This window comes from Prosopis cineraria, unplaced genomic scaffold, assembly GCF_029017545.1.
Source record: "Prosopis cineraria cultivar Desert tree isolate PC_DT_omini unplaced genomic scaffold, ASM2901754v1 PC2, whole genome shotgun sequence".
NCBI classification, from domain to species: domain Eukaryota; kingdom Viridiplantae; phylum Streptophyta; class Magnoliopsida; order Fabales; family Fabaceae; genus Prosopis; species Prosopis cineraria.
In genome coordinates, this window is record NW_026555333.1 from 12,096,358 (window position 1) to 12,106,979 (window position 10,622).

Genomic DNA, 10,622 nt, shown 5'->3' on the forward strand with positions numbered 1-10,622 from the left:
TATTTAAAATTTAATTAAAGATATGGTGAAAATATTTTTTATTTGTTCATAAATAAAATTTTAAATTAAAATATTAACGAGTAACCAAAATCTTACAAACAAATTAACGATTATACAAATTAAATATTATTCTATTGAATTGATGCTAATGTTAGTATATAAAAAACTAGAAGTTATTAATTTTTTACCATTGAGTGAATAAAAATACTCTTATGATTAAAATTTTTAACAAAGTTAATTTATTTAAATTTGTTTGATCCTTTAAAAGATAACCTACATAATTAAAAAATTCAAATCATAATTTGTAAAAAATTATTTTAATTACTTAAATAATTATAAGATAATTATTTAAGATTATGTCATGAAGAAACTGGATATTTTTAGTTTTTTTTTTGTGGCCTGAAAGATATTTTTATTTAAATATGATAAAGTTACAAAGTCCAGTACTAATGGTCAAGGATTACTGATGCTGATTGAACGGGCTAAACAAGAATTCCCATTTTGTCAACCCAACCAATAGTGGAGCGAGTACCTAGACAATCACGCACCGCGCGAGTACAACGAACAACACCCTTCTCGAAAAAACCTTGGTAGATTGAGGTGAAATCCTCAAGACCACAAACGAAGAATCCCAAAGGCCCATGCCACGTGCCAAAATCCTTTCCATAAGATTTACTGGCCCCTTAACTCGCTCCAAAATATCTCTAAGGGGTGGGTTTAAATTTTAATATCTTCCTCCTCGCGGGGCCCACACCGTGCCTCCATTCATATCCCACTCCAAAAATATCATTGTTTTGCAGGCATAAGGAACGCATCACGAGTCCAAAATACAAATACAGGAAGAGAAAAACGGAGAAAAATATCCACCACCAAACACTGAGAGGACCCAATAGCTCTTTCCCTTTTGATCTTTGGTCGAAATTTAGATCTGGGTCCTGACGTGGACATGGTGGGCCACCCCCTCCTGCTTTCTAGATATTTTTCTGGGACTCTCTTTCCGCCAGATATTTTCCCAGGCCGTTCGATTTTGAGGCGGTTAATGGTGGACTTGGCATCCGACGCCCTTGGATACCCTCTTGTATTTAACGTTGTGCCTTCAACATGTGGCCTTTTCTCTCTTATCGCCCTCCATTTTTTATAATGTAATTTTGTCTTTCAAGTATCAGATTTTGTGCTCTGGTTTTGCTTCAGCACTCTGACTTTGCTTCTGGAATCGATTCTGAAGAGACAGAAAGAGAGGGTTGAAGGTGGCAGAAAATGGGCGAGATCGTGTTGAGTGCTGAGAAGGTTCTGGAAGCCATGGAGGCTGAGACCGAGACTCATAAGCAGAAGGGGACGGCGGAGGAGGAAGAGAGTGGAACAGAGAGTAAAGATGACGAACTGAACAATGGATTGATGAGGTGGAAGAAGTTCCTGCCCAGGATGACATTGAGGGTGTTGTTGGTTGAAGCTGATGATTCTACCCGGCAGATTATAGCCGCGCTTCTCAGGAAATGCAGCTACAGAGGTCGGAACTTTTCTATGCTTATCTACTTGGTCCGTTTGATTGCCTCAAACTGTTTGTTTTTCCATCTTGATTTTCTTGGGCCTTTCTCGCATGAATGAATTGGATTTTGGCGGTCCCCCCCCCCCCGTAGTCATTCTCACTCATCATTTTATCTCTCTGATCGAGAAAAGATTTTTTTCTTTATTTTGTCTATTTTTTGGTTTTGGGGTATAGTGGAAATTCTAGGAGATTAGGCTAAATTTTCAGATGAATTTGCACTGGAAGATCTTGTTATTTTATATTTTATCTGAAAAAGGGAAATCGCTATGTTTGCTGCGAAGATGCTTCTGATGCTTTCTTGCTCTCTAGTCTTCCAGGATATATTAAATTGATCGTTTACTTAGAAGTGTTATTTTGGTCGCGCACTGCTTAGTTTGTGCTGGCTTGCGTTCTTTGTTGCATTCCATGATATTTGTATCGGGGCATCATGGTTTGATTCTTCTTATTATTCATCCTTAAGAGCTTAAAATTGAATTTGATTGGTGACATGCTTTCTATTCCGACGCCGGGCTGATGAAGCCTTCATTTAAAGTTTTTAAGATTATTTCATTCGATATGCAAAGGTTAAAGCTTTTTCGTGTAGAATTTGCTCTCTCTAGAATTCTTTACTAAATTCTTTGGCTGTGAAAATAGGAAAAAAGTATGTTATTTGTTTGCAGGCCCCAAAAGTCCCAAACTGAGAGTTTGATAGGGGATTTGGGTAAGAAAAAAGTAAGTCCAATGAACTAACAGTGCCATTTAACTCGCACTATTCAATTCAGTATGAAACTTGACAGTAAAAAAACATGCATCAATGTACTTGCCTGATATATCACATGTCATAGCTTTTGTACTTGCTTGAAGCTTGTAATTTGTAAATTTCAAGTGCTTCACATCCAATTACTTTCTTTTGAAGGTTAGATAATCACACTAACTTTCTTTATCCAATTTGAGCAGTGGCTGCTGTTCCTGATGGCTTGAAGGCTTGGGAAATTCTGAAGGGAAAATCACATAATGTTGATCTTATACTAACAGAAGTAGATTTGCCATCGATATCTGGCTATGCTCTTCTCACATTAATTATGGAGCATGAAATGTGCAAAAACATTCCTGTCATAAGTATGATATCGAGGGAAAAAACTTCTGTCTGTTAAACTGCTGTCTTCTCTTTCACTGCATAATGACTTACCTTATGCGTTTCCAGTGATGTCTTCGCAAGATTCAATCAACACAGTCTACAAATGCATGTTGAGAGGTGCTGCTGACTACCTTGTTAAGCCCCTTAGAAAAAACGAGCTGAGGAACTTGTGGCAGCATGTTTGGAGAAGACAATCTGTAGGACCTGTGTTCCTTTTTTTTTTTTAATTTCTCTTCTTTTTCCTAAATACTTGAATGCTTTTAATTCTTACTTTATCCTTTAATTGTTTGTTTGTTATTTATGTCAGTCAACCACTGGTGTAAACGGTCTTGAAGATGAGAGTGTTGCACAACCGAAGGCTGAAGCCACTGCTGAAAACAATGCTCCAGATAATCATTCAAGTGGTGATGCTGCATGCATTCAAAGGAACAAGGAATTAATTGAGAAAGGAAGTGATGCTCAGGTTGGTTTGGTTTTCCTGAACATGAAATTGAGTAAATATATATATATATATATATAGCAGTTTTGCATTTTTTATGTGTGAAACAATATTTATTCTATTATTTTTGTTGTAAATTAACCTTCCCACATGATTGTCACTGTTGAGCTCTTGGAGAGTCTGTTATATGGTCTGACATTGCCCACCAGTTATTTCATGTGTGAGTTACGTGTCAGTTAATGGAAAACTGCAAATCCTCTCCCCTTCTCGTATTAGTACAGCCTTTGACAGTTTAACCATGGCTTAGCCAACATGTCCCCAATGCTTAATCTTTTCCAGGGGCATGTTTTCTTACCGTTATAAGAGTCTTATAGTTCTATAGAAATTTGTTTTCTGTTTGGATTGGCTACAGGAAGATTTACATGGAAACTTCATGTTTGCTGTCTTTTGCAGAGCTCTTGTGCAAAGCCTGATTTGGAAGCTGACAGTGCTCCTGTGGATCATGTGTACGAGTCTTCCCAAGCAAAGCATGCTGAACCATACCCAAGTGAAACAAAAATCCAGGAGGTTGAAATGTGCATTCAAGCGGACCAGACCTTGACTGTGCATGACAATCACGCTGGAGGTAAATTTCTGCCGGCTCAGTTCCTAATTGACCTATGACATCTGTTATGCATGACAAGGAAGAAACTAAAATTTCAGCAAAACCTTTATTAACTAGGATTGACAGTTGAGATCCGCAAAAATGGTGAGACTAGTTCAGCTTATGGCAAGGATGGTGACCAAGAACATTTTAGCAGTCCTGTCGCCAGTCAGGAGGCTTATGACAATCACAATGTTCAAATAACCTCTTCAAAGGAAGCTATTGACTTGATTGGAGCATTTCGAAATCATCCAAACTGCAGTCACAAAAGTTCCTCGGTCAATTGCACGGGCAAGTTTGACTTCTCTCCTCAGCTGGATCTTTCCTTGAGAAGATCGCATCCCAGCAACTTTGAGAATGAAGCTACTAAAGAAAGGCATGCCTTGATGCATTCTAATGGCTCAGCTTTCAGGCGGTAAGTAACTATCTCCAGGGACTTCAAGAGATGTATAAAATATTCTTGTCAGTATTAAACCATGAAAGCTTAATTGCATAAAGTGAGTGATCAGTTATTAATAAGTAATTGGATTTTGTCCTTTGACTTCTGAAAATTTCTCATTTTTATGCATTGCTACGGACTTGTCAATTAAATATGCGTTTATACAGGTATACTAGTAGGCAAACACAAGCCCCGCCAGCAGTGTCTATAAACTGCTGCAATCAAGAAAGAGAAAGGAGAACAAATTGTGAGAACAATATCTCAAACATTGTAGGCTATAACTCAGACGTTTCAATGCCTAATTTGCAAGGAAGTATTGTGTCTCCAGCTACACCACAATCAAAAGAATCTGAGCTCACAACTTCTCCCTCCCAGGGTAGACTTTCGCTTCCTATTCCAGTAAAAGCTGTAAGGTACGATGATCCATGCACAGCCTATGGTTCTGCACCTCTTCCTATGTTATGTACGCAGTCAGGTCCCGCAGCAACGCTAAATCAAGACTTGGTTCCACAACGTGAACCAACCTTTCAAGTGAATGGTTTTTATCAGTCAGATACCAAAGAAAACAGTTCAGAGCTGCTTTATAAACCTCAAGGTCAAAATGCAAACAACACAACAAGCCACGTTGTGTACATGCAGGAAAGTAATTGGGAACGGGCTGAGGATCGAAGACATGTCTCTCCCAGAACTGGTCAAAGTGCCTGCAGTTACAGCAATGCCGACCAGGTTGCTATTGTCAGGGCAGCTTCGGAGAGCGTGACTGAAGACGTCATAAAGAGTGGGAGTTCTCATCGATCTATCCAAAGAGAAGCAGCTCTCAACAAATTCCGCCTGAAACGGAAAGAGAGATGCTTTGAAAAAAAGGTTAGTCTTTGCTGTCAGCATTGCCTTTTGTTCATATGATCACAATTCTTTGATAGAGCTTTTCTTACTCTCATATGTATAATAGGTTCGGTATGAAAGCAGAAAGAAACTTGCAGAGCAGCGTCCAAGAGTGAAGGGACAGTTTGTTCGTCAAGTGCAGCAGGATGCCTAGGCTGCAGACAAAGATTGTTGAGACTCTGATCATTAGAGAATTGCTGTCACACCAAGTTTTTAGAATGAGGTTGCTTGAAAATTTTGTTTCCCGGAGTCCTTGTAGACGACAGCCACTTTATGTGTATATACTTCCGGAAAAAAAGTTTATTTTCCTTTCTTCTAGATCTTGATGACATGTTATGTGTGTTGTAAGTTTGTAACTAGAATATAGAGCTTTGTAAATTCTGGCTACATGAACTTGCTTGGCTCACTAAATATGTATTTATTTGTGAGGAATGGATAGGCCTGTGTTCTTTTTTTTTTAAGAGAAAAAAAAAACAAATAGATTTATTACTCTTTTTCGCTTTTCAAGGAATGAATGAATCCAATCCTGACCCCATCCCTATTCACTAAATTTAAAAGGACGGGAAAAGTAAAGGGAATTTTTTAGTCCTAGGAAGCCGCATGCGACAGCCATGTGAAGAGGAGAAAATAATAACATTTGAACGAAAATATCAGAAAATTAAATATGGTTACGATAATCCCTTACCTACTTTCGGCTTCTGGGTATATCAAGAGTTTGATTGATCTTGTGATCAGTAGAGTTCTTGAATTGCATGAAGAGGCATTGATGGGCGAAGCCGCAAGAAGTTTATGGCTGGAAAAAGGATCACTTTTCTTCTCTTTTTTCGTTTGGAGGATAAAGTTGCAGAAGAAATATCAATAGCCACCACGCAGTCACTATACCATCAGACAAATGCATGGTAGCCATACAATGATGCAGGGGACCCAACTTTTTCACGAAAAGATAATTGCAAAAGCTATCCAAACAAAATAATCAAAATAAAAAAAATGGTCTGACTCTTTTCCTTCTAATTTTTATTTAACAGATATGAAGCAAAATTACTCTGCTTTCGCTCTGCAGAAAGGTTATTTCGTTGCTTCTTTTGCTTCTTTCCCATTCAGAAAACGATCACCATCAATTATATTATATTTTCTCAGTTTAAGAATATGAAGGAAGATAGAGGAACCGATATCGTGTTGTAGCATCAATGTTCTTATGATTGAAGAGCTAGATTATATTATATATAACTGAGAGAGAGAGAGGGAGGGAGGGAGGGAGGGAGGGAGAGAGAGTCAAAAGCAATACTACATACACTTAAAATGTCAAAAAAGTCGCTACCATGTAAACTCCTAACCAGAAGGGTCCCACGTTGCCAAATAATGAAGCCTTTCATGGTCCACAGATTATCAAGTTTAATCAATTTCGAACGCTGTTTGTTTATTCTTGAGATCAAGGGGTGCAAGAGAGGTAAGTAGGCCACACAAAGTGGAGAAGCATGCATCAAGTGGGGCCAATTCTCAACTTGAAAAAGTAAAGTGAATGAGGAAATCATTACAGAAGCGATAATTTTAGAGGGAGTTTCCAAAAAGCTAATTTTACAGATTCTGCATGTCTGCTATATGCTTTTCCACGGTGTTTCATGAGAAAAATTCAGAATTAGACTGAGTTTATTGCACTTAAGAGACTAAGAGACGTCCGTAACGCGAGGTCAACATCGTGATTTGTGGAAGTAAAAGCAGACCATGAAGCGCCACTAGGCTATTAGCTACTACCTTCCCACTACAGCCCCAATCATGATTCGGGTCCGAAGCTACACACGCCACTCTATCTCTCTTCCACGTTCCCTTCAAAAACATCCCCTTTTATTTGCCCTTTTCCTCTCCCAATCTCTTATTCTAGCTCAGAAAAGGCGCCCCCCTATCCTCTCTTCCTTCAATCATCGTGCCAGTATCTGTGCGGGTGTATTTTGTTTATTTGTTAATCCCAAGCTAAACTGTCATTTTGTATGAGAATCGTTTGTGATAGGGTGTAGGGAAACCTGATGCACTGAATGGTGAGTGTCCCTCCTTGTACGCCACGCGTATCTCCCATGGGAATCACGACCAGGTGATCAATATGGCTGATTGATCTAATGATGTGGACAATTTCTTAGTCTTGTACGCCAACTTTTCAATGCGCGAGAAAGGCGGACTATGAATGCTGCTGTAATTTTAAGTTGAAGAGAAGTTGTTTTCTGGGTAACGCTTAGTAGTGGCGGAGAAAGTAGTTAAATGTTGGGCAAAAATGTTGGATATTATAAATATTTATGAATATTTAAAAAAAAATTATTATAATTTAATAATATTGATTTTTATACCCCTACTTGAATTTATTTTTATCAACTTGGAGTTATAGCTTTGAAGGATTTTAATCACCTTTTATTTGATTAATGACATTAAAAGAGTTTAATATTTATTTTAAAAACTTCTTTAATGTTTAAAACCGTTCCAAGTTATGAGGCTTAATTTATTTTAATTATTTTAAAATTGATGTTTGATTGTTTATTAAAGAGACCTTTGGTTGTGACTATATATAGCCGAGGGAATGTAGTGTACCCAATGTCAAGCTCTAGAGTTTCAAGCTCTCCTATGTATTGTGCTGCTTAAATATATTTTGTTAGTCTTTGTTGTTCTGTGGCCCTGCTTAATTTGCAAGATGAATTTATTTAATTTTGGAGAGCTACCATGTGAACAATCTAGTGTGGAATAACTCTTAAACAGTATCCTTACTCAAACTTTAAATCTATTATCAGGTTCTAACAATCTCAACAAAAAATTCAAGATAGATATAAATACGCAAGCACGTTGTAAGTTAATGCTATCTGTAAAGAATGAATGATGAAGTTTCAGAAATAATAATTGAAGTCAATAATGAGCATATATGAAATTTAGTTGCTTCCTTTCACTTTTAAAGATGAAAAAATTAATCATTTGATCAATCTTTATAACTTTTGACTTGATTATGATTCAACCAATAAATTTTAACTTATTCTGTACAATTCATTCTTTAGGGATAAATAATTTAAATGATTAAAACTATAAAATTAAATTATGTTAAATTAAAGTTTAAAAACTGAGTTTGAACCTAATCAAGAACTTTGCACCATCAAATTTTAACAAAGTGAAAATAATAAGAATTAAATGATTAATTTTTGTATGAAGAATTGATAAGAGAAAGTAAAACGATGAAATGAAGGGGAAATGAGAAGGCAGAGGATGTTGGGGATTAAAGAGGAGAATTATTGGGGTGAGTGAGTGCGTTTGGAGCGAGCAAGGGATTTCGTGGGAGTCTCAATCTATCAGTTTTGGTCCATTATGCAACCAAAGTAGGAAAGTGACCGAACCCATCTCGGGACCTTCAAAGAAAAGAATCTTAAAAAAAACAACAACAACAACAGCTACTGCCTTTTCTTTTCCTTCTTTTAATTGGGTGTGACAACCTCAACAACCTATTCTTTAGCACAACGCGTTCGGAGTTATTTTCTATGTTTTGGTTGTTTTTCTGGTTTTTCTATAATCCATGCGTCAACTGTGCATCTGCTACTCGTCACTTGTTAGCCAATCATAACGCCTCTGTAAAATGCATAAAGACGGGGCGAATATTGTTACGAACTGTTATTTTTGTTATCATCAATTTATTAATTGTATATTTTTACATTTTAGTGTATTTAATATCACAGTGACTATATTTATGATTTAATAAAAACTATAATATGATTTAATATTTCAATGAATTATATTCGCATACATACCGTATATCATATCATAATTTTATAGGAAACAATTGTAGCCAGTTGGTATATATGAAAATTGAATCAAATTTTAATTGGAGAGAGGGGGAAAAAAACTAAGGTAGTACTCTGGTCCATAGCTTTAATATGTATTGCCTGTGGAATTGCTTCAACATGCTCCTGAGTTGATGAGAGAAAAAAAAATTCCTTCTATTACTATTTACAAGATCATATCCATTACTTTTGATATAAGGTCTTTTACAAAATTTAATAAACATTTATGACTCACTTCTAAATTCCCTCATATCTTTCATTTAATATTTAGCTAGAATAATAGCTTTAATTTAATTGGAAAGTTATAATAATTTTTAAAATTTAACTATATATAACTAATTTTCTTAATGTTAGAAAATTTAATAGGGTTTTAAAAAAGAATTATATGGTTTAAACAGTGGTTTATTTGCGTTCACCAATAGCCCATTATCCTAATCGACAGCATAAAATGTGCAGATAAATTCTCATAAAAATTGGTCTACTTGTGTTCACCAAAAAAAAAAATGGTGTAATTGTTCATAAGAATACAAGTGATATCTCATAGTAGGATAAAAAAAAATTCTTTGTTAATATTATATTTTCGTTAACAAGTTATCTATAAAAATCATTGCAGCGTCTAATATTTGCCTAACGAGCTCTCAATCTCAAGACTTGACCCACAAATAAAACCATATAAAATAGATCAGTTTAATATTGTTCCCACAATTCACGCAAAAGGGGAACTAATTTTTCCCAGCCTTTTCCAGTAAAATGCTTGTAAGTTGCTGATTTTTTTGCAAATCTCCACCTTTTGTAATCCTAGCTTAACAATACACGCACCCGTGTCCCTTGCACTAATGCAAGATTTCTTCTCCTATGTAAATATGATTTTCAAGTTTCTACTTTCAACAAAGACACGTCTACCAGTTACTATCAAGAAAAGGGCCAGGGGTATCTAATATATCTTTTTTTTTTTTAAATATTTTTGTAACATCCTGTCCTTTTAATTTATTTTTTTAATTATTAATTTTTATATAAAATAAAAGATATTTTAATATTGAAGTCTCACAATAGTAAAAATTTATATTGTTTTATAATTTTTAAAAGAAAATATCAAAATTACACAATTTGATCTTTCTATTTTTTTATTCCATCACCACTCGGTATCTTACAAAACTTAAAGTTACAAAGCTAATAATTTAGATTAGCTCGAATAAGTTTCAAAAAATTCAAGAACAAACTTAAAAAAAGTGTGTATTTTTTTTTAAATGCTTGGGCCTATTCGGGACTCAGCCTAATACTCAAATGGAAGTTTAGATTTTAAAAAATATATTAAATATTATTTAATTTTTTACATTTTAGCTTATTTTATACTTCTTTTTTTACCAATACTTATTTTATGTTGAGAGACCATATATTTTAGTACATTATGATAGATATTTAAAAAATTAAAAATATTAGTGTCGCTATATTTTTTATTTTAAATTTATAAAATAAATTGAAATAATATTTAAAATATACTTTAATTTTGATTTTTAAATTTTAAGACCCTACAAATTTTTTTTGAAAAAATTGAGTCTGATATATTTTTTAAATATCATAAAAGGTATATTTTATATTTTTTTATAATTATGAAAATATTTAATTTTAAAATAAAAAATTATAATTCGAATATTTTGGCTGGATTTGCTATATGGTTTATTCAGATGCGTCCGATTTACTGGCACAAGGCTATTTATCTCTGTCTATTTGAAGGAGGAGAGGGAGCTGACAG

The 10,622-nt window shown here is 34.9% G+C and overlaps 1 protein-coding gene across 1 annotated transcript; it reads left to right on the forward strand.

Moving 5' to 3' along the window:
• The first annotated feature begins 1,093 nt into the window (after nt 1–1,093).
• LOC129303725 (two-component response regulator-like APRR5) lies at nt 1,094–5,520 on the forward strand. The gene is made up of 8 exons (XM_054943219.1): nt 1,094–1,507; nt 2,483–2,644; nt 2,730–2,860; nt 2,971–3,126; nt 3,556–3,727; nt 3,824–4,160; nt 4,352–5,048; nt 5,134–5,520. The coding sequence occupies exons 1-8, from the start codon at nt 1,258–1,260 to the stop codon at nt 5,218–5,220; spliced, it is 1,992 nt and encodes a 663-aa protein (XP_054799194.1). The 5' UTR covers nt 1,094–1,257; the 3' UTR covers nt 5,221–5,520.
• Nucleotides 5,521–10,622: the final 5,102 nt, after the last annotated feature.